Below are 25,136 nucleotides of genomic sequence, written 5' to 3' on the forward strand. Positions count from 1 at the left end.
ACTCAGTGGTGTCAGGAAATTGTTTTCCATGGCTTTTGAACAGTTACTTATTTGGGATCTTTCCATCAAAAACAAATATCTCTCAAACCTTGTCTAGTTCATCTTCAATCAGGCAGGGTTTCAATCCAAGAGGAAATTCTTCTTCTTTTATTTTACGGATTATATCATAAACAAGATTATAATCTTCTGCTGTGATGCTTGAGAAATTTACATGAGCAGGTATAATATCTCTACTAAGATTGCCCATATGCAAAAGGTTAACAATTCTTTCAGAATTTCTGTAAAACACAAGGCAACAAAAAAACACCTGTCAAGCCAAAGAACTGCTGTGGAAATTCCTAAGTGAAATATTAAAATGGATATAGAAATGAATATTCATACTGGATAATGCATTTCTCATTTATGACATTTGCTTTGAAGCCCAGAACAGCAAACACCACCAAAGTTGCCAGCACAGAAGTGAAAAAATTGATGAAGGACACCAGAACCGCATCGAAATGGCAGTTGTTGTCTCTCTTGTTGTAGCTTGAAAAGGCAATGACTCCACCAAATCCAAGCCCTAAGGCAAAGAACACCTGAGTAGCAGCTTCTCTCCAGACCTTGGGCTCCAGCATTATTTCAAGCTGTTTGAAATTAGACACAATAGATGTCAGCTACAAAACATAGCATTTCTCCGAAATGGAGAGGCAACAAATCATCCAGGAAGATACCCCACATCATCCTACATCCTCAACCCAAATGTCAAACCATAATGCGAATCCAAAATGGATTTTGTAATCTGCCACTGAATACTCTGCTGTATATTGCCCCCTTTATCTACATCTTTGACAAAACCTATCACACAAACATATTCATCTGATGCTATTTTGCTAATAATTCCCCCCTGCTCCCACAAAAAAATCATCAATGTTGTTGCTGACATTTTTAAAAAGTAAAACTGTATTTAAAGTCAGGAGAAAAACCTGATAAAACTATTAATTCGCGTCATTAAATCTACAGGATTTGTGTCACTTAGCTTGCATACATACATCATTACAGTAAAAGAAGTATTACTATTACCATTAAGATGACAGGATGTAATTGTTTGCTTCTGCTGACTGAGCTACTCCAAAAATAAATATTTCCCCAGCCTTCTATGTATCACACTGTAAAATAAATGAAGTGTGACAACACTTTTAAGTGTCACAGCTCAGTGCTTCTAAATCGTGGGATTTATAATCTAGCAATGAGCCACAGACGTTAAAGTGCTGTCAAACTACATTAATTGTACAATGCAGATGTGCCCGCAGAAAACCTGCTCTGAATGTCTGAAGACCTCCGAGACCTGCTTTTCAGGTGCTCTAAAGAACTGCAGGGGAAAGGGGACAGGAACACATTTCTATCATATTAATGTACCTCTGCTAACATAATGTTCAAGGTAGGCCAGTAATATAAGGCTAAATCTATTGTTAGTACAACTAAGAAGAGAATGAATAGAAATTCTTGGCAATAACTAACTTAAATCGTATTGATTTCCATGGGTCTACTCCAGGAATAAAGTAATATTTAAACAGCATGAAAGAAGAAGAAAAAAATATATAGGGTTATATATCTCTCATTTTTCTAGTTATGTCTTAAGAATCCATCAGTATAAATTGGAACTACTCATCTTACTCCTAAACTATGAGATTTTTTGCTATAAAAAGTCAATGAAACGTTTCATAGCCAAAATTGAAAGACTTGTTAGTTTAGTACAAAGCAGGCTGCAGAGTCTACTTGGCCATTCAATTGAACCTATTTTCATGTAAATTATCTAGCAATGAAATCTATGAAATTTTGACATGTTTAGTATATCACTGTTTTGATAAATCAGACTTAGCAGATATGTGGCTATCCAGAGATTCTATTTCTAATTCCCATAACAACTTGCTGATCCTATCAAAGATGATAATATTGTCGTTCAGCAATATCTAGAAAGCTACACATTTCTCTGCATAATGGGAAATAATGATTAACATGATTTTATTGTGTCCATTACCATTAACCATTATCTCTTTCTGTTAAAAAATGCTTTAGCTTTACTGAGCTCTAATAACTTTCTAGATTTCTACAAATGTAGAAATTCTTCTTTAAAATATATACATTAATATTTACTCTTAGAGATATTTAAGAGTAACATTTACTCTTAGAGATATTTCTACCAAGACTGTAAAGAAACTGTGAAACGTACAAACCTTCACATACAGTCATACTCATGTTTGCTCGCTAGATGGTGCTAAATATACATTTTTCATTCTCTTGAAATGTCTACCTGTTGAGTGTCGCGCCACCCTTCTTTTTCCTCTCATTTTGCTTAGTCCTGGAACAGTTTTTTTCCTTAATGTTGCTATACTAAATTAATTTTACTACTACTAAGTTCACTAGGATCTCTCTCCCTCTCCTTCTGCACTGGATCAAACCTTGTAACTTATTAAACATGAATGTGTGGGTTTAAGGTTGCAACTTCATGAATACTTCCTTGGAAGCAAGCCTCACTGAAATGTGTGGGAATTACTTATGAATAAATTTGCACATTATACTGGGAAAAGAGCTATGGGAAAGCATGTGATTGTCATTAAAAGGATCCTATCTTGACCTGACATTTTGAGTGAGACTGTGAAAGCTCCCTGTCTGAAACTCTGAAGCGGGGCTGCCAATCAGTGCAGATAATACTGAATGGGATGAGTTTTATAGCATCAAGGAGGTTCTTGAGTTCACATTTATGAGTTTGACTTTTATGGATTTGATTATTCATGGATGAGATGTTAAGACCAAATTTCTACTGAATCATACAGTCATACTGGAGATTTTCTAAACAGAATATTATGCAGGAATACCTGGGTCTTCCAGTGCAAATCTATGATCAATAATAATATTCAGTGGGAGTTGACTATACAGTTTTGCTGGAAGACATAGAGATTCCTAGAGAGTGTTTTCTCAGGTTAATAAATAACCTTTTTTTCTCAGTTCCATTTTTGTGGTGGTCCTACACGATGAATTTGAAGGACTGACTACAATTCACAGTAGGCTTTGATACTACCATTTAGATCAGTACATATTGTAAGTTATCAATATTGCTGTGTAATCTTTACAATACAGCAGCCTAGTCTAATCATTAAAATCACAGCTAAACCAGAACCATTGAAATAATGGAGGTTACATAAGTGTTGACTTAACCAGTAGATATTAATTCTATGGTTTTACGCTACCTGGAACTTTAGATCAATGAGTTCTCAACCCCGAAAATCCAGTTATGTCTCATTTATTTCCAGAGCACCTAGTAGTATGTAGCTTAAAAATGGACTGTACCTAATACATTATGCCAAGGGTGGGATGCAAATGGATAGTAGATCATGAAAAGAGGAGTCTCATGAGGGGAGTCTCATGTGGGATTTAGGTAAAACAAAACAAAATTGTGGTGACAAAATGCAATGATGGAACAAGATGCTACTGCATTTTATGCAGGGGATTTTGAGACCAATAAGACTTTGTAAATATGATCAAGGAATCTAATCAGTTATGGCTATACACACAACTGTTGGAAAAATTGCCCAGGATTTTCAGCCTCCTGAACTATCACGGATGCCCATATTTAGAGGGATTAACAAGATCTCAGTTCTATCCAACTGTTGCTTGAGTCTTCCCGTGGGACTTTTCCTAAATCTCTTAATCATGCTCCAGCTTAATTTTTCATCATTCACATATGACTAATACTTACAGGCTGCTATTCTGTATTTGGCTTCAGGGAAGGGAGTGTTTTAATTTTTTTTTAAAAAAAAATACACACACAGGCATTTTTTACCACCTTGTAGTACTACCTTACTACAAATAGTCTTTTTGAGAATTTTTCACTGTAAAAAATTAGAATAATCCCAATGCTTTGACAGCTCTTTTTGGATTCTAATAATATACCATAAGACCTCATGGTTTTTCACTAGGCTCTTATCATCATTTTACTATTGACTTCTCTTTTACCAGGAGCTTTTATATAACTTCAGTTTTCTTGTAATTGAACAAATATTACTAAGCATATTTATTATGCAAGGATTGTGTAGACAAATATGTGAAGCTGGTTCTGAGAGCTATGTGTAGCTTTTATATACTTGGGTTGAAGATCCTGAGTCTCTCAACAAATCTGGTAAAATAAAGCCTTTATAGGACATAGATACTGTAGGGGTGGAACAATTTCTAAAAGAATGTTGCCAAATTTCTCAAAACGACTATTTCATGTGTTTTGGCATGCTGACTCAGAACACATCTAAATTGTAGAATTAATACAGTATGGCACCCCTTTAACCACCATGGCTCAGTGCTATGTATGTAATCATGGGAGTTGAACCATGGCATAGGCACCTTGATCATATGGATGCCTCTGCATTAATTCTACAATTGTACAATGTACATGCATCCTCAATGTTGTGAGTTCCCCGGTATATTTCTATGTTCTGAAACATGAGTCCAACTAGACAAGGTTATAGAACAGTGGTTCTCAACCTGTGGATCCCCAGATATTTTGGCCTAAAACTCCCAGAAATCCCAGCCAGTTTACCAGCTGTTAGGATTTCTGGGAGTTAAAGACCAAAATATCTGGGGACCCACACATTGAGAATCACTGTTGTAGGAAGTCAGTTCACCCATCAACCCTAATCCTGATTAGACTAGTTGCTATCTCTCAACCTACCTCATAGGTCTGTTTAGAGGGAAAGGAACACGAAAAGGGAATAACTTGTAGAGAAACTAGAAGAAATAACAACTTATATCTCTTTACCTTTTTAATGTGCACTTCTTAAAAACTTAGTACATAGTACTTTATTAACCAAAGGGAAAGGAACTGATCTAGGCTCAGTAACTATCTGCAGAAGCATACTTGAGATTATGGAATGTAGATTAGTCATCCCAAATCCTTAAACTGTTGTGTTGTTCTCACATCCTGTTGCAGTTAGATAAAATTCTGAATGAATTTTGGGTTCATATTTGTAGTAGCTTCCCTTCAGTCAGTCTCTCTCTCTCTTTCTCTGTGTCTGTCACATACACGGAGTAACAATTGCTTCTCCACATTAGAAATCTACACCATAAGGAGACTAGTGTAAATCAAACAATCACATGATTATTCGGGTGGTAAAATCACAAATTTATATGTGTGAAGTGTCTAAGTGTATAAAATTGTGAATATGGGGGGGGGGGGGGTCACATCTCACAGCAGGTATCCAGTCTATCAATGAACTTCCTCCAAATGATTGCAATATAATCTAATCCCAAAGTGAGTGTTTATTCAAACTATTCAGGCATAAAACAGATTGCCTAAGACAAGCAAACAAAATCAGAAGAAACTAAATACATACCTTAGGGGTAAACATATGACGAATACCATCCAGTGAACCATTTAAAAGCAGCCCTCGGATTAGAAAGCATATAAGTACCACATAAGGGAAAAGAGAGCTAAAATACATTATCTGAAAAACAAGGAAAGAAACCACATCTTAGAAAAAAAAAGTGACATTTATGTCTTAGATCTGATCAACTCTACTGTTTAGCCAAAAATCTAAGATCAAATCATACTCCGAAAGTTCTGATACTATTCAAATTCTGTATTGGTTTAAGTGGCATATGAAGACCAACAACTGCAAGCAATGTGGACTCATTAAAAAACAAATCCTTTGCACTTAAAATTTGCTCTTTAAAAATGGGAATGAAACCATTGACAAATACAGTGTCATCGGGACTTTGTTGTGATTAAGAAAAGACTCTTATGTGATAGATATGAAAACCTACCACTACAATGAGCTATGCACATCCCAAGAAAGATATTATCTAAGATTTATTTACATGAGTTTAACAACCTGAACTCACTGTGCACTTGGTCCTGGGCATCTTCACGATAGTTAATCCAGTTTAGAATCACATTAGGAAAGGTTGGAAGGATTCTTTAGAGCTTGCCCCCAACTCCAGAGCAATCCTGTGGCAGTGACCCATTGTGCATAGTGTGATTGGGTCTGATACAGACAGGTCTGCTATTCACATGAGCCACCAGCACCACCTCTTTTTCCTTGTGATCACTGACAGACAGCTTTGTGACAATCCCTGGTCATTGCAGGTGCCACATGTTGAAATCAGCAAAGGCTCCTACATAATAGAGAGGAAGGGGAATTATCCCCTCCTCCTCCCTGGCCATATGGATGCCTCTGCTATTGTTACAATGGAGCTCTTTGGTTTTCTAGCAGTGGTGACAGCAACACAGATGATAAAGTGATTCCAGAGGGGGCAGAGCTATCTTATGACATCATCACAAAGGGCGCAGGAATCGCCACACATTGTGGCGATTCCGGTGGTGCACATCAGAGACCATGGGGAACCTGGTGCCTCATGTCCCCCATTGCCTGACTCACCTAATTGACCATCCCACAGGAGAAAGTGTTAACGACCCGGCTTCCTCCCTTTGTTCTTGGTGGAACACAGAAAGTTTCCCATGTTGCAATTCCCCTTCCGTTTAAGCACAAAGTCTGTCGGCTCCCATTACACAATGCATGGCTACTTCTGGCAGGGCTCCATGCTTAAAGGGAAGGCAAAGTGGAGCATGCCGCCAAATTCAACCCTGTCTGATAAGGTCTTTGGTCCAGCTGAACAGGTTAGACTGTACCTCAATGCTACTGCAGATTGGGGACAGAGTATGTTGCTGTCTTCAACCCCATTCTGGAACATTACTCCTTTGGATTCATGTAGATGTAACCTAAGAGTAATGTCAAGATGCATTGCTGGTGTAGGTCTCAGTCTGCAATTGAAGGTTATGATCCTACTGAATAGCTGGACAAGAGAGGTTGCTTCCCTATGTTATATTCTGTTACCATTTCAAGTCTTAATCTGCTGGCCTTTCCAGGCATAATTTCCGATTCCTCTCAGGACTTTGTCCCCCCTCCAACCTCAAGCTTTCCTTTCGGGGGGGGGGGGGTTGCCAGATGCCCTCCAGGCCCCCGTTCTCCTCCTCCCCCCCCCCAAAAAAAAAAAATTACCCACGGGGCCTGCCAGTCACATCTGTAATCAGGTCAGAATGATGCTTCAGGAGGTGGGGGAGGAGAAATCTGCCTAATTCATATCTGCCTACTTCATGGTTATGCTCCTTGATATGTTCTTGCAGAGTTCTTGCACCCTTACACAAGCAGAGTTCCATTCCACTCACTGATATCCGTAATCAGAACAGAATGGCCTCCAGAATTTCTTCCAGATTGTTGCTGCCTCATCATTCCACTCATGTGCTTAAGTACACTGACCCAACATTGTTCTCCATCGGCATTGAACTGGAATTTAGACATGAGTTGCATAGTGGGAGCATTAGAAACATGCACTTTACCTATCTCTTCCTCCTTATCTTCCATCTGAAAAGTTAGGTAAAGGTAAAGGTTTGCCCTGACATTAAGTCTAGTCGTGTCTGACTCTAGGGGTTGGTGCTCATCTCCATTTTGAAGCCGAAGAGCCAATGTTGTCCGTAGAACATCCAAGGTCATGTGGCCGGCACGACTGCATGGAGCGCCATTACCTTCCCACCAGAGTGGTGTCTATTAATCTACTCACATTAGAATGTTTTCGAACTGCTAGGTTGGCAGAAGCTGGGGCTAACAGCAGGCGCTCACCCCGCTCCCCGGATTTGAACCACCAACCTTTTGGTCAGCAAGTTCAACAGCTCAGTGGTTTAACCCGCTGCACCACCAGGGGCTGAAAAGTTAACCATGGTTTTATTGAAATGAGTGCTAACATGAACCATGGCTCTCCCATGGATTGAAATCATGAACTGAAGGGTGACTTCAAATGGTGAACATAGAACAAAATTTGTCTTTGGGTTGTTGTGTGTTTTACAGGCTGTCTTTTAATATGACTTATACCCACACACATACCAAATCACACATGAGTCTCTGTGAGGGATCCAGATATTCCCTCATTTCAATGAAAGAACTCATACTTCAATACAAGAATGGTTTCCATCAGAAAAAGAGAAATGCTGGGTTCAGCTTCTGTAGCTAAGGAAAGGATTTTGTTCTTTATCACTCATAACTGTTCTTTTCCTCACAAGGTGAAGTACATAGCTTGAAGCTCTTAGAATTATGTCAGAGAAATTGCATAATATTTGACTCTGTGAAATCAGAATCTGTAGAGCATATTATTGCACAACATTTCTTTTAAACACTTGCTGAAGAATAACATTACAGAGTAATGATTTTTGCCTTATGATCCTTATCTTTGCTGAGAGAAAACATCTTTACCAGAACTGGCCACATTTTAATGATTCTAGTACTGAAGTAATAGTTATTAATAACCCCGCCATAAGGAGCTCATATGGGTTAAAGCTCTGGGAAAATGAAAGTCAAAATCTATTTCTCTGAAACCTTACTTCTGTTCTCCATCAACACTGAATTCACTGTTTACTTAGTGAATATAATAAACAGACAAGGCAGGGAAACTTGCCTTTTGTCATCATGGCTATGTTTCTACACACATGCACACACGCACACACACACACACCTGTTTATGTATTTTATTATACACTTTTATAGAATATGTGAACAGTGCTTACGAATACACCTTGAAGGGGGTTTTCAGTGGTGATATAACATCTTTAGAATTCCCTCAGATAATACTGTATATGCTCATGTCTAAATCTAGACATTTTAGTTAAAAATTGATGCAAACAAATCTGTCTTGACTTATCCACAAGTCAATGTAAGTACTAGGCCTTAATTCTAGTAACTATCTCCTTCTCTGAGTGGAGTGGTGAAAGGCCTTTCTGAATGCCTGGGTAGAAAAATGGTGGAAGCCAGGGACAGGTTTAATAATCTTGAAACTACCAGATCAGGGCAGGCTGCTTTAAAGCATTTTTCAAATTGAATCTATTTTTAAATTAATTGTTCTTAGTAACTTATTTTCTACTGCTCAATTTCAATTCAGTTTAGTGTGGATATCATATGATGGTTATTTAGTGCTTATTATATTCTTTTGAAATTTTATGCATTGCCTTGGGAAGGTTATTGCAATCTGACAGGCAGGTTATATAATTGTTACAGAAAAGTCACTCCCACAAGAGGAAGAAGGACTGACTTATGAGTAAGGATTACACTACACAGCTGGCAATCTTGGATATCAATGGTAATATCTGCTCCCAATAAAATTAAGCTTGTGAAAGTAGTTCCCAGGAGTTTGTGGTTTTCTGCAATGCTATGTGAAAACAGGCATTCTTCTCTGCCATTGGTGTTCTTAGACCAGAATGACTCAATCCTCTTGCCCTACGGGATGGACATAGTAATAAGAGTTCCCACGTGAGTAACTGTACACAAGTTTGACTGAAGAACATGCCATCCACTTGATTGACATGCCAGAACTACTTGCAGAAGAAAAGAAGAATCAGGGTGGACTGAAAACAGGGGCATGATACAACCATACATATCTAGAAAAGTATATTAATTGCTCTATCCATAAATAATGTCTCACATAAAATCCAAAAGGCTGACCCTGGACTTCAAGTTGACAGAATAGTAAATGAATGCATGGGCCTGCAGGGTAGAGATGTTATTCCTCTTGTGAAAGAGAGATCACTTCATGTAAAATAATTATCTTCATAATCAGTTTGGTCATCAATTTTAATGTGATTCTTCAAAGTTATGGTTTCATGAAAGCAACTAAGAAATGATCAGTTATTCAAACCTTCTTTGTAGCTGTAATCTTTTCCTCATAACTGACTGCTTCCTACAGTGTCCTATGCAGTTTCCTGCAGTTCCTTCTTCAAAACCTCACCTCTACAGCTTCTGCATCTTACTTCAGTACAACCATATCACTCTCTGTCTCATTCTTTCTGTGTCTCAACTTTTTTATTGTGCTCATTTTGCCCAAAACCCTTCCATGGTTGACATGATTTGAAGGCATCTCATGTGAACTGCTCACTTGGGAACCAACATGCAAGATCTTGTATTTGTTTTGCCACTTGTGTCCTGGGTCCATGTCCTTAAAGCTTGATTGTTTCATGGATGAAGTGCAGAAACAGACAGAGGAAATCATATTCAAAAAGCCAATTGGCAAGCCCATTCTTTGTTGTGTTTTCTTTCTTTTTTTTAAGTCATGTGCTGATACATAATTACAACCATAATCTATGGAAAATCAAAACAAAACGGGTTCTCATACTGCAACATTCCCACTTTTTATCTAAGAAAGGTTTCTCTATTTTTAATAGAGTACAGTTTCTATTTTTAATAAAGTACAGTTACCAAAAGGCATGGTGAATCATAGCTTCCAGCCTGCCAATAAAGACTTTATAAGCAAAGGGGTGTGGTAGATAAGACCTGAGATGGCAAGTGTGAAATAAACTTAAATTAGGGGGGAAATATATACTCACTTTGCCTGAAGACTGGATGCCTTTAATCATTGCTAGGCACACCATAACCCAAGCAGCCAGCAAGCAAACTGTCATTTTCCAGTTCAGACCTCCACTCTCTGAGATAGAGCTTGAAATATTGAGTGCTTCTCTGTACCAGTAATAGGTTGTAGCAGAACTTTTTTCACATTCTGGCTCCACAACTGAATGGAAAAAATGGGGGAGGGTAAATACACAATTCTAATTAGATACAAAACAAAAGAACATAAAAGCAGTTCATGCATAGTTTTCCAAGGCAGTCTAAACCAATCACTACAGTTTGCTTTCATAGAACACAGCCACTTACTTAGATAGTTATGATAATTTCAAAACCCAGAAAATTGTGTAAAGGTTTGCTGCTGCTGCTGTTCCATTTCAGTATATCATAAACACAATATTTTTATTGCTTGAAAAATTCTAGGGATCTTTATATATGTGATAAAGGACATAGAACATTGATCCTATACCAGTGGTTCTCAATCTGGGGTCCCCAGATGTTTTTGGCCTTCAACTCCCAGAAATCCTAACAGCAGATAAACTGGCTGGGATTTCTGGGAGTTGTAGGCCAAAAAATATCTGGGGACCCCAGGTTGAGAACCACTGTATGCCCATTGTGCATTTGTATGGGCCTTCAAATTACCTGTTGACTTATTGCAAGCCCATGAATTTAATAGTGTTTTCTTAGCCAAGGAATTCTCAGTGGCAGCTTTGCTCCTTCCTCTGAAATACAGTTCTAAGCACCTGAGATTCATTGGCAGTCTCCCATCCAAGTACTAATCTGGGTTGGCCCTGCTTAGGTCCAAGATTAAACAGGATGATGTGCCTTTGACTATAGAAGAGGGACAAAGGAGAGGGAAAATTGTGATCCAATGCAGCCAAAACTTACAGGTATGTGAAGAATTTTTCACCAAAGGACATTGGTCCCATGGCAATGGGTGCTGAAAGGACTGAGAAAAGTAAAACAAACTCCATCCAATGATGACATTGTAGTAGAGGGCCACAAAAAAGCACACCTGTAAGAAAAAAGAAGTACTTTTAAAAAGCCATTTTCTTAACAAATATACAGAGATTTATTTTTGTAACTATTCCATAATTTAAAGTAATCTGTGTATTTTGAGATCTTGCTATAGCTTTGCTGATGTCCTCTGTCCTAGCAATCAAAGTTTTGTGGGTCCCTTCTGACCGCAACATATCAATGTCATCTTTGTGACTTGATTATATGATCTTCAGAATAAGCAGGAGAAATAGAACGGGCAGAGCTGTATTTTTACAACATTACGTGAATGCTGGGGTGTGGGTGGGGAAATACAGATCTGGGAATTGATGTAATAAGACCTGTATTATGTTAAATGGTTTGAAACTAGTAACTAAAGCTTTTTTTAAAAAAAATTATATGATCTTCAGAATAGACACACAATTTCTAGATTTCACACATATGAGAACATTCATTTCTATGGAAAGAAAAGCCAAATACAGACACGGAGACTCAGAATTCTCAGAACTGGTCGCATTAATATTGGAGTCCTACCCAAAGACAACTATGGCAACCAATACATGACATGGTTTAGATGAGTGCATTGTGCATATCTGCTTCTCTAGAGAAAGTGTAAAAATTCTGCAAAAATTTAGTTGCATACGAATCTTTTTTTTGTTGTTGTTGAAAAGATTTCAAACCAATATTGGGGATGTCAAGATAAGGTGGTTCCTTTTTCATTCATGGTAGAATTTAAAAAAGGAAAAACTGTGCTGCTCAAAGATTTATATTAATCCAAAACAATTAAGATTGTGTAGAAATGTTTTATTTGGAGTTTATGGATAAAGAACTGGAAAGTAAATATGGATAATTTCTTCAATATATGACAACAGCAGAAAGAATATTGGGTACTCAAACTTGGAAATGGACTTAATTACATAATGAAAGAATGGATTGTTAAGGTTGCTGAATTGACCCAAATTGCTAAAATAACATGGGTTTTGAAAAATAAGTCAGTTGATGACTTTCTGAAGGACTGGAACCCATTAATAGACTTTTTGTGCAATAAGAAATTTCTTATCCAAAATATGCCAAAATCCAACCTTTTCCACATGGAGGCCTGAGACAGTCACACCTTTGCTTTTTGATGGTTCAAATTTTGTTTCATGCACAAAATTACTAAAAATATTGAGTATAAAAGTATTTTCAGGCTATGTGTGTAAGGTATATATGAAACATAAATGAATTCTATGTTTAGACTCAGGTCCCATCTCCAAAATATCTCCTTATGTATATGCAAAAATTCCAAAATCTAAAATAATCCAAAATTAAAACTCTTCTGTTTCAAACCATTTTGAATAGGGGATACTCAACCTGTAGTTTGAGGAAGGGTTACAATCATGGCAATAGTGCCAGGATCATGATTAATTAGCAATTGTGAACATAAGTAGATGATACAGGATTCCACCCTATGAAATTAACCCTACCGTACATTCGCATTTTCAAACAAAAGAAAATGAAACAATTCTATTATACAGTAAAGTTTTGGAAACATTCAGTGACTTACTATACAGCTTGCAAATCCAATTCCACCAAGCTTTGGGCTGATATAATTCCATACTCCAATGCTTCCACGACGGATTCTCTGACCCACTGAAAGCTCCAGAAAGAAAAGTGGGATCCCTATGACCAGCAGCAGAATTAAATATGGCACGAGGTATGCACCTGTTGAACCAAAGAGGTTGTTGTGTAAACATTAGAATATGGTTACTAGTAAGCATACTCATTAAGTGTCAATCTCAACATTAATGTCAAAGAGAAGTGCAAAGACCAGAACAAGGATAGATGAGTGACTGGAACAACCTTTCTTAACAGCAAAGCCTATTGGTCTTTGCTAAATCAGAGTTCACTTTAAGAGCCAGTTAGCTCTGGTTCAGAATTCAGTAGAGTGGGGGACCAAGCTTGGGGGGAGGGGAGTATAAAGGATAAAATGAGCAAGAATTTGAGACAGGAAATGTAGGAAGAGGATTTGCAATATTATTATAGTCCCTTAATGCCAAAGCAGATAGTCCAGTATCAACCTGTGATTAGGACCATTCTTGCAGCAATAAATGGCCCAAAGGGGTTAAGAGCACAGCTAACTTTCTGCAGGCATGGCTGAAATAGGATATTTACTCCTCATGATTCTGATCCTCTGCCTGTCTCCGAAACTAAAAGGCACCATATTATTCTTAGTGTTTATGGGTATCACAGATGTTAAAGAAATTAAGAAATGTAAGAATGGTTCCACTTTCTATTTTGTATATGGGAAACAAGCCTGTCTCTACTAGTTTTATTTTATGTCTTTTTTGCTTTCAAGTTTTGTCTTTACAATGTTATTAACACATTTTGAAAGACTGTGAAATTAAACCACAGACATTTACAACATTTGGTTTTCTGTTCACATAATTTTCACCCACCTCTTGCCAAAGGAAGATGCAACATTTAATAGGAATTTTCAGGCTCTTAGAGGAAAGTGATGGATTAACTGATTGTCTAAATTCCAATATCCTCTTCTGAAACTGTAGCCATTTAAAGCACTGTTTTCCCTTAGCTCGACGTTGGGATCACCAAAAATTTAACAACAGTAAGAGTTTTCTAAATGCCACCCATTTACTTAAATCGGTTATAGCAACAATGTGAAGTGTTTACAGTGGACTGTGCAGAAAGGAAGATAATTCTGTTTTAGCAAGCCTTCCAAATGCTGATTTATTATCAGTAAATGTTTGATTTTTACACCTATTTTATATACCTGGAGTCACATAATCATTTCTCTGGTGGAAAGGGGTAGGAAAAGTTTAAGAAGTGCTGATTTAAAGTATCCCTGGCAGGTGTAGTGTGAAGACTTTTTCTAACAGAAGAATGTTGTGACCACAAATATTGCATATGCTGTCATCACTGCTTACTTTTTGGTGGGCAGTTAAGATATAGTCACTCCAAGGCATATCTTTACAACACTCAAATGTGCCCTACCGATTCCTTTCCCCCTTCAGAATTAGTATACACTCAATTCTACTCCAGAAGGTTTAATGAGCTTTAGGAAAGTAAAAGATACTCTACTCACTTTTAAGGAAATTTAGAGATGTCACTTGCACAGTGGTATAGGGAAAGTGCCACTGTGTTGTAGTGGTTTGAATATTGGACTACAACTCAGAGGACCCAACCCTGGAAATCCCCTAGGTGACCATGGGAAAGTTGCACTCACTGAGCCTCAGAGGGAGGCAATGGCAAGCCCCCTCTGAACAAAACTTGCTAATAAAATGACATAATAGGTTCATCTGGGGGCGCCATAAATTGAAACAACTTGGCAGAACATAAGGAGAAATTTTCTAATAAAGATATACTTAGAGAGAATGCGAGCTTGCATGCACTGATATCCAGGTGGGATTTTTCCTCCTGGTATTTACACTGTGTGCCAAGCAACATAATCTGTAAATTTGCCTATTTGCAAAAATGGCAGGATAGTTCAGTAATTATGAGAAAATCAAATAACTATGAACAGCAACAGGAAACTATGTAGGGCCTGTTTTGCAGCTACAGGAAGAATACTTGCCAGTAATTTGCAGTAAATTAGGGTGGTCACATTTAATTCATTTTGGCAAAGAGGAAAAGGATGCCAAATAAACACACACACACCATATATAATATATACAGACAGTGTGTGTGTGTGAGAGAGAGTGTTCAAAAACACAAAACCTCTGCCTCAATTCTGTGAGCTGATGTGAGGTTGGAAATCATGCCAATATCTCTCTCTGTCCTTCACTGGGTTAAGCAAGCACAGATTTAGCATTGGGTATAGCTCATACCTACAAGATTATGAGTGTAATCTTCATCTAGTGTTACATCTAGTTTGGCACTAGGAGACAACACTGGTTACTACAGGAATATGAATGGGGTATGAAAATAAATAGGGACCAAGCATATCAGTCTTACACAAGCAAAGACAGTGAGCAAATATAGAACTGTACCTCCTCCATTTTTTTGACATAGGTATGGAAATCGCCACACATTCCCGAGACCTACAGAAAATCCAACTTGGGCTAGAATATATTGAAGTTTGCTGTTCCAGGCTGGCCTTTCATCTTCTACATCAGATCCTTCTTCCACATCTACTTCTTTGTCCTCTGAATCATTGACAGACAGCTCGCTTTTCTTGAAAGCATCTTCGACAGAATCTTCATTTGACAGGAGATCCTTAACAGACTCGATGACATCATCATCTATTTCTCTTTTTACCACCTTGCTGTTCTTAGGCATTTGAAATGAGGAAACGATAAAAGCCAGATCAACTTTACTTCAGATGGGCTATCCAGCCTCAGTCGATACCTGTTTTTTGCCAAGTCAAAAATGTTTGGCAAAAATGTCAACAGAGTCCCTTTACGCAATGTGATCAAGATGTTTGTAATGGCTTGCTGTTCGTAATGGCTTGCCGTTAACATAAATACCTGCAAACAAATGATTGCATAGAAAATATTGTGTCAATGGTGATTTAAAGTTTGTTCCACAAAATGACAAAAATACATAACACTTGTTTTTGGTTCACATAAATAAAACCTAAATGATCGGTTGGTAGTATCTAGAAATTCAGCTACAATGTTCCCTCACTATCACGGGGGTTACATTCCAGGACCACCCACGAAAAGTGAAAATCCGCAAAGTAGGAACACTATATTTTTGCTGTTTGCAAGTAGCGTCTCTGTCCCCTCCTCACCTCTCAATCACGCGCATGCACACTCCCACCGCTGCAGCTGCCTTGTGAGGCTAAAACAAAGCTGCTTCAGCCTCCTTTTCTCTCCCTTCCTTCGGCTTCTCCTTAGGAAGGAAGTAGAAAGAGTAGAAAGGGATTTATAATATTATTTTATGATTTATACAATTATTTTAGTGTTTATTAAAAACCCACGAAACAGCGAGGGCATGAAAAGTGAACCGCGAAGTAGCGAGGGAACACTGTATTACGCTATGCTGTGCCATATAAACCTTTTGGGTATACCAATGGGGTTTTTTTGGAGACATCAATTAAAAGCTGTGTGATTGGACCATGGAATCAGCTAATTTCTTTTTTACATTTGTCAGCAATATCATGTTCTGTACTATGCAGATGTTAAAGCATAGAATAAAATTTAAATATTTGCTTAGACTCAACCATGATTTTTCTGACAAATTTAACAAGAAACTGAGCCAATTCTATGGTGTGGTTATAAGGTGTTTCCCAGAAGTGTTCAAGCAAACCATGGGAAGACAGATAGATTAATAGATAGGAAAGAGACTCAACACATCCTAATGAAGATTGCATAATCATTGAATTGTATTGCTTTCATCATCTAGACATTCAGAAATCCCTATTCAGTTTTTTAGGTATTTAGTAATTGTATTTGTTACAAGAGAACCTAATTCATGATCATTGAGATAGAGTCACAGAAATGGTTGGACAGATTACATCCTGGCTCACTAATTCCTCACCAATATGGAAACCATGATATCAGAAAAGATAAACCATGGGGAGACTGAAGGCCTATCATGGGATAATTGGGGAAGTGTCTGCATATGCAAGAACGAAAATCTACCTACTTTCCAATATCTTCAGTATACAGGAGATGTTCTAAAGGCATCCCTTCCATTGCTCACAATGGGAAGGATGAGGATTATTTCCAAGGATAACTGAATGAAAGGATTCAGTGAATCCTACACCTTCTTCCCATCTACTATATTGGTGAGAGGTAGGGAGGCCTTAGGAAACATCAGAGCACTTTCATTCTGTCACAGGATTGACATGCCCTCCAACTCTTACAATTTGGCAGGGACAATACTAATTAATCTCCAGTCACCCTACTTTTTAGCTGCTTTAAAAATGCCCCAGTTCCTCTCTTCTTTTTCTAGGTTCCCAGTATCCTCAGCTTGTTCTCAGGTTTTAACATGTTGTTTCTGACTTATGGCAACCCCAAGGCGGACCAATGGGAAATGCATAGCATGCTTCACTGATTCATTATCAGGCAGGAAAATAATACAGGACTTGCAAACTGCAAGAAATATCTGTTTCTTCAGCACAACAGGAGATACAATACTTAAAAACAGGATTTTTTGTGCCACAACTCCCAGAATACATAGCCAACCAAAAAATGGAAATCTTCAGTCAGAGCTAAAGGGGAAATGATTACTAAATTATATCATATAGGAGGCTGAATTTTTACTGCAAGTGTATTTTTGCAGGATCAAAGTCCAATGCAGCAGGCATAGTTAACAACTTTTATCAGTAGAGATGAGATTTTTAAATCATAGAGATTGCACCTACTCTTGAATTACATTTGTTCTATGCGCAGGCATACTAGTAAGCAGATTCGAGATCTAAGTTAAATGAAAATTATGTATTGCTTCACACTAAACAATGCTGATATAGCAACACAGTCCTGCTTAACCACACAAGTGATTTACTTCACTTTAGATAGTTTTGTGACAACACAGTGAATATGAGTTGATTTCCAAAATGGGTAAGCAAATTGTCTATATGCACTCAGTTCTGCTCATAGGCTGCCTACATCAGTCTTGTCATGTGAGTTGGGCTTGAGGTTACTAATAAGTCAGTCTGCCTTTCTGAAATCTCCAAGGCAAGTCTGTCTTGCATAAAGAGTATTAGACAAGATAATGGGTATGAGTAGTCAGATTTCCCACAACAGGCTATCATTGCAGTTTTATTAAGTGAATCATGTCTTTCATATAGAAACATTCCAAAGTCAGTGCAGCTTTCTCATTAAAGAGCAATGGTTTTCCCATAAATTTTAGAGATTTTATCACATGTATCAAATGAGTACTTCTTTGTTTGCGCAGCAAAAGTGTTAGAAACTAATTCTCCCAGTTACTCTGGTAATTGTAACTAAGTATTTGCTTGACCAATATTTTATTATTTGAAACTTGGGTTTTACTGTTTCTTGTTGGAATTTTTTATTATAAACTACCTTGGTGTTTTCATTATAAAAATAAATACATAAATCAGAGTTGTGATGAAATACAGAGATTAGCCCTTGGAATATTTATTTATTTGTTTATTTAGCTAGCCATTTATGTTTCTCTACTATCCAAATGACAAATGCCTTGAAGAGAACTGTAAAAGCATACAAATCCAAAACAACGGATAAAACAGCAACTGAAACAGTAAGCCAATTAATATGGAAAGTAATATACCATCCAACATTTCACAGATGAAAACTGGGACTGCATGAGAACAGTGAGAGGACAGGATTAATCTGATTTTTCCCTGCCGAACTGGAATTATTCAGTGGTATGAAGTAACAATATTGGTGGGGGGGGGGCAGACAACAGAACAGATAACAAAAATATTGCATTCCATGTTAAATGCCTTTTGAAAGTTAAAGATCTTAGCATGAAATCTAACTCTGTTAGCACAAGGATCCCAAGAAGAGGTCCCTGGGATCCATAAATTATGCCATTGTGGAAATCCTTTAATTTCTGAAGAGCTGAAGTGTATTCTCATTTCTTTTTCAGCCCAGATAAAATGACCAGAATGAAACAACAAGAGACTTGGCCACTTTGTTTGCCTCAATCTATTAGGTCATTAGAATAATTCAAATGCAGAGTTTGAAGCAATGTATTTTAATGCTTCATGGAAGATCTGATTCTGAATATTTTCTTCATTAACTTTCACATAAACACAAACACTCCAGCCTTTATTTCAAAGGCTTAATAAAGCACCACCAAGTATTCCACATTCTCAAGTGAGAAGTTTGTTCTTTGCAGCAGATGACAACCTTGACAACTTTGTCACTTGGCAACTGGCATCTTCTGGAAATGTCTAAGGAGAACTGAAGGGCTTACAAAGCCTGTAAGAGATCTACTTTTATTGAAGTGTTGGGCTAAATGAAATGTTCATGTTTATTACTAGCAGCTACTCAATGGACAAGGAAGTGTGTTTTAATAAGGAAGAGATATTGTGAATGTGATAAGCAGCCTCCCACAATTCAGCCATCTGACCCACATCAATCTTCCATGTTTCGATCTTTGAAATACTTCATTCTTCAAATCAAAGGTATGTTAATCCAACTTGCCTACACTTTAAGAAGAATGGAATTGCCCACTATTGCCAGAAGAGAATTAATTTTAATTATTGACAGTAAATTCATCTACCATTTTTTAAAAGATGTAGACAACAAAATGTCTTCTCCATTGCTTTAGTGTTGCACAAACATTATCTTATGCTTCCTCTTTCCCATATTAGAGCCAACACCACAACACAAAGTAATAAAGATCTTTTTTGTAAATTTTGCATCTAAGATTATGTCACACTTTAAAGCAGAAGTGAGAAATTTTCAAGGAATGAGGAAAATGAACTCCTCAGAGATAGCAATGCCATACCTGCCCACTTTTTAAAATCCCCAGCTACCTCTGCAACCCCAAATTGAACTCTCAAAAAGCAATGGGGTCTTAACGTGCCTGATCTATGGTGATCATGACTTTTTTCACAAATTATTGCACTTATTGCTGTTATAGTTATCAGTTTTGAAGCTGTTATAAGTCCTATTGAGCTGTTCTACATCACAATATTTTTATTGACACAGCAGTTTTTAATTTCATTCAATCCTTTCATGAGCTGATTTTGGGGCCCTACTCCACTGCTATACAGAAATGAAAATAGCATAATTCTAAACTCCATGGGTGGTCTTATATTCATTAATTAAAGCATCAGACTACAAAGCAATCTCGCAAATGCCTTTCACACACAAATAGGTTACTCTTAGAGGTCCTGTTATGCTGGTCCCTGCTATTCCTCAGCTAAGGCCAGTGTAACACATTAATGTTTCTATGTGATCCCTGTTGTATAGCAAATAACACAACAGCTGAAGAAACAAAGTCTAATGTACCAACATTGTCATAGAACAAAATCCCTGGCAACTCTACCAGTACACACAGACTGTGATATTTTGCATAGACAACAGTCCTGCCATGAACGGAAAAGACTACAATGGTGGTGAAATGAACCCATAATTTCACCTCCGCTAACAAATACAAATTTCACCTCACAATGAGGGACCTCAAGAATAACGTCTTTGTGTATATCACCAAGATCCCATAAGCTTTATAAAGGAAAGCTTAGAAACATGTTACAAGAATACTCCTGCACACACACACACACACACACACACCATCAATTATAACATATAGTTACGGTTCAATTAATAAATCCTATGACAATGAAGTTTTTTTTAATGCTGCAACATGTCCAGGGGAAGATGACCAAAATGGACAAAAATCTGAAAACCATGCCCTATGAGAAATACCAAGTCTCTTTCTCCAAAAAGCATCACTCACAAGGGACACCCATGTTCCTGGAATCTATATGAGGAAAAGTGAGCCCCATCAGAGAGCCTTCATGTCACCTAGAAGTTCAGTTTATGACATCTTCTCATTTCAAATACCCATGTAACCAAAGATCCCTGAATCAAATAGGCCTATGGAAAATCATCATTTTGTGGGAAAGCATGGGCTTTGTTTACTCAAGACAGGGCTCCACACTAAAAAGAAGAATTGACCTCTGCACATTTGGCGCTATGCCATGATCCTAAACAGAGTTACTGACCTATGGACCAATAGCATTCCCAAAATACCCCCCCCCCCTTTTCATCAAACTATATCCTTCTCATCTTAAAATTTCTGGTTGCAATAATCTGTTATTTAATGACTTCATGTTGCTAATTTTACCAGCACAATAGCAATAAATGAGGTTGTAGTGTAGGTGGACAAAGCCATGACAGTGTTGGACGACGTTTATCCTTGATCTTTATAATGCTTTAATGGTAAGATTCCAGTGCAGTGCTCCCAAGGTGAAGTCAGGATAAAGACAGTTGCAGCTAGAGGTTTCTATGTCACTGGGTAGTGAATCTGCTTTGACCCTTAGCCTGATCTTTAAAGTAGCTATAAAGGGGCTGAACCCTACACTCAAAATAAGTTTGGAATCTTACACAGCTCCTGCATATCAACCACCACTATAAACAGATCTTTATTTCCACTGGGTACTACAAAGGATATTCTATAACTAATGTTTATTATATTCCACTGCTCAGACAGCTACAACAGGCAGAAGGATGTAGATGTCTCCTACATGTCAACCTTCATGAGAACAGTCATTCAAACAATAATTTTTACTGACTAACTTTGGAATGAATTTTGATGGCAACTTATCTTTTATTTTGAAGGGTCTGGTGACACTAAACCCAATGACAGATAGAGTGCAGCTGGCTTCATCACACTTTCTCTATGCTAGACAAAGCTGCACCTGTTTCACTGATGTCATGTATTTTCAAAAGACTAAGGATGCCTGCTAAAATGAAAAGATAGAAGCCTTTAATTTCTGGAGAAGTCTCATATGAGAATGTCAATAGCCTGTTTGCATTTGCTTTGTTTTAAATTGATCAAAGTGTGTAGCTGTTAGAAAGGGGGGGGGGTATAACTAAAGATAATAGTAATAATAATAATCAAGCCAGTCAAGGTGGTCCCAGTGGTGATCGGCACACTGGGTGCAGTGCCTAAAGACCTTGGCCTGTACTTAAACACAAATGGTGCTGACAAAATTACCATCTGTCAGCTGCAGAAGGCCACCTTACTGGGATCTGTACGCATTATTCGCCGATACATCACACAGTCCTAAACACTTTGGAAGTGTCCGACGTGGGATCCAATACAACAGCCAGCAGAGTGTCTACTGTGGACTCATCTTGTTGTGTTTCAAATAGTAGTAGTAGTAGTAGTAGTAATAATAATAATGGAAAAGTATACACGATACAAGGATTTAAAGTTTGAACTGCAAAGACTATGGTACAAGCCAGTAAAGGTGGTCCCAGTGGTGATTGGAACACTAGGTGCAGTGCCTAAAGACCTTGGCCAGCACTTAAAAACAATTGTCACTGACAAAATTACCATCAATCAACTGCAAAAAGCCACCCTACTCAGATCTGCACGAAATATTTGCCGATACATCACATAGTCCTAGACACTTGAGAAATGTCCAAAGTGTGATCCAATACAACAGCCAGCATACTGATCTTGTTTGCTGTGTACTAATCTTGTTGTGTATCAAGTAGTAATTATTATTATTATTATTATTATTATTATTATTATTATTATTATTATTATTTGTATGGGATTCTGTCTTTAAAGAAGACAGAGAATTTACTAACCCCCATCATACCCCCCTGCCGTCACAACCATCAACTTAGAGGAGATCCAAGCACCATTATTAAGACAAACACCACTTTTGAGATACTTTATTTCCCTCCTCAATCCCATCACTCTAGAAGAGACCCAACACACCATTCTTAAGGATGCCCATTCCTCCGTGTCATTGAAACTATTCAACACAGACAAATATGACAGATCCTGTCCCTTCTACTCTCTACTCGTTACCTCTTTGTTGTTTTTTCTTTGCAGCTCCAATGCATCTATGTCTGGTAGTATATTCTTGGTTTTGTCTCCCTTGAACCAAAGTATCTGGACAGATTCTGTGATAGAATCTTATTCACCTGTTTTGCATATTTTGGTATCCTCCTGAGAAGACTAGGTGTCATGAACTGCTGTTTAGTGAAGTGCTCTATCACGAATTCCTCCTTTGTGTTCTAGTCATGAAAGAAGTTGAAACCCATTTCACAAACACTGGTCTATGAGATTAGTGCTTCTTGACTGGGTCTTATACTGTCCTACTATTGCACATATACTGGCTGCAACGTTGATCGGAATCCTATTTCTACCATTCAAGAAAGATATTTAAAAAGGAAGGAGACTAAAATGTTCAGAGGTCTGGTAATCAAGCATTATGAAGAGCAGCTTAGGGAACTGGATATGCTTAGCTTGGAAAAGAAAAAAACGAGAAGTTACCTAGAAGAAGGTGGAGCAAGTTCATTTTCTATTGTCAGGGAAATTAGAATGCAAACCAATGTATTCAAATTACAAAAAAAGGGAGTCTTCCCAAATAGGTGCAATCTCGTTTGGAGGTGGGATGGCCATCTCCTAACAGTGTTTCAATTGTGTATAACTGCATGGCAGAGGCTGGACTAGATGGCCCTTGTAGTTCCTTCCAAGCCAATGATTCTATTATTTTCTACTGTAATGCTGAGGTTAGGAAATAACAAAAAGAGACCATTACTGGGGGCTACACAGTGACTCTACTGAGAATTACATCTTTATCTGTCAATAAGAGGATGGAGCAAAAGGTTTCAATGTAAATAAACAGGATTCCCCCATCAAATACACCCTTTGCAATAGTGAAGTCCAGTATGCTGCTGCTCAGTCATTTAGTCGTTTCCGACTCTTCGTGACCTCATGGACCAGTCCATGCCAGAGCTCCCTGTCGGTTGTCACTGACCCCAGTTCCTTCAAGGTCAAGCCAGTCACTTCAAGGATACCATCCATCCATCTTGCCCTTGGTCAGCCTCTCTTCCTTTTTCCTTCCACTTTCCCCAGCATCATGATCTTTTCCAAGCATTCCTGTCTTCTCATGGTGTGGCCAAAATACTTCAACTTTGCCTCCAATATCCTTCCCTCCAGTGAGCAGCCGGGCATTATTTCCTGGAGAATGGACTGGTTGGATCTTCTTGCGGTCCAGTATGCCTAACTGCTATTGGAGTATTCATCTCCTACCTATGCAAGGGCAATGCTGTGCTGTGTAATGTAAAAAAAAAAAACCCATTGTATTGTCAAAGGTTTTCATGGCCAGAATCACTGGGTTGTTGTGAGTTTTCTGGACTGTCTGGCCATGTTCCAGAAGCATTCTTTCCTGACGTTTCACCTGCATCTATGGCAGACATCCTTAGAGGTAATGAGTTATGTTGGAAACTAGTCAAGTGGGGTTTATATACATATCTGTGGAACGTTCAGAGTGGGAGAAAAAACTCTTGTCTGTTTGAGGCAGGTGTGAATCCTCCCAACAAAGGATTCCCCCAGGCAGTAAGCAGCCAGACCTTGAAGCTGAAAGGCTATTCAGTGCTAATCAAGGTGGCCAATTGAAACATTCACACCTGCCTCAAACAAACAAGAGTTCTTTCTCCCGGAAAACTCACAGCAACCCACTTAAAAAAACATTGTTCTATTAGTGTGGATGAGTTTAGCAACCATCATTTTCTTCTCTATTGGGGAAGCAACCTATTATCCATGTCTATAATTGCAAACATTCAATTTACCTTAATGGTTAGGAATAATATTTGCAACGAATCTAGGGAAATTCTAAGCTTGGGCTACCTATAATTTTGCTTATTTGTGATACAGACTGTTATAGATCTTGTCTTTATTGTATTCATATTTCCAATTATAATACTTTTCAAAATCTGCTATGGAAATTCAGTACACTTGGATCATACTGTCTCTAGGAGTATACTCCAAAACAAATTGTCCCCCAACCTGTTACAACAGATGAAGATTCAAGCTGCATGTGAACTGAACTGTCACTACTGAAATATGCCAACTGGTCCAGATCAAACAGTACTTTTGCTATATATGTTGCTTGCCTGAACTCCTACATTGATTTACTTTGAAGCAAAATCGATTTTGAAAGGGGTGGGGGGTGCAATTTACATCAAAGCTGTGCTTTTAAGTAATTTGAACTGAAATCTTCAACACATTTAGGATGGGCTTTCTGGAAAGCTTTGTTCAAAACCTATATTTTTGGCTCTGATTTAGCATGCTTATAGTTTAGGTATAATTTAGCTATCAGTCTGCAGG

General features: G+C 37.9%; 1 protein-coding gene across 1 annotated transcript in view; it reads right to left on the minus strand.

Moving 5' to 3' along the window:
* slc6a15 (solute carrier family 6 member 15) overlaps nucleotides 1-25,136 on the minus strand; it is a 51,909-nt gene that overhangs the window by 12,975 nt on the left and 13,798 nt on the right. Inside the window, exons 2-8 of the mRNA XM_003221120.4 lie at nucleotides 15,389-15,865; nucleotides 12,949-13,106; nucleotides 11,295-11,421; nucleotides 10,391-10,572; nucleotides 5,361-5,471; nucleotides 382-623; nucleotides 89-278 (exon numbers count right to left, since the gene is read on the minus strand). Coding sequence (XP_003221168.1) covers nucleotides 89-278; nucleotides 382-623; nucleotides 5,361-5,471; nucleotides 10,391-10,572; nucleotides 11,295-11,421; nucleotides 12,949-13,106; nucleotides 15,389-15,677 — 1,299 coding nt within the window. The 5' untranslated portion in view covers nucleotides 15,678-15,865. The remainder of the gene's footprint in view (nucleotides 1-88; nucleotides 279-381; nucleotides 624-5,360; nucleotides 5,472-10,390; nucleotides 10,573-11,294; nucleotides 11,422-12,948; nucleotides 13,107-15,388; nucleotides 15,866-25,136) is intronic.

The sequence above is a fragment of the Anolis carolinensis genome, chromosome 5, assembly GCF_035594765.1.
Source record: "Anolis carolinensis isolate JA03-04 chromosome 5, rAnoCar3.1.pri, whole genome shotgun sequence".
Lineage (NCBI taxonomy): Eukaryota > Metazoa > Chordata > Lepidosauria > Squamata > Dactyloidae > Anolis > Anolis carolinensis.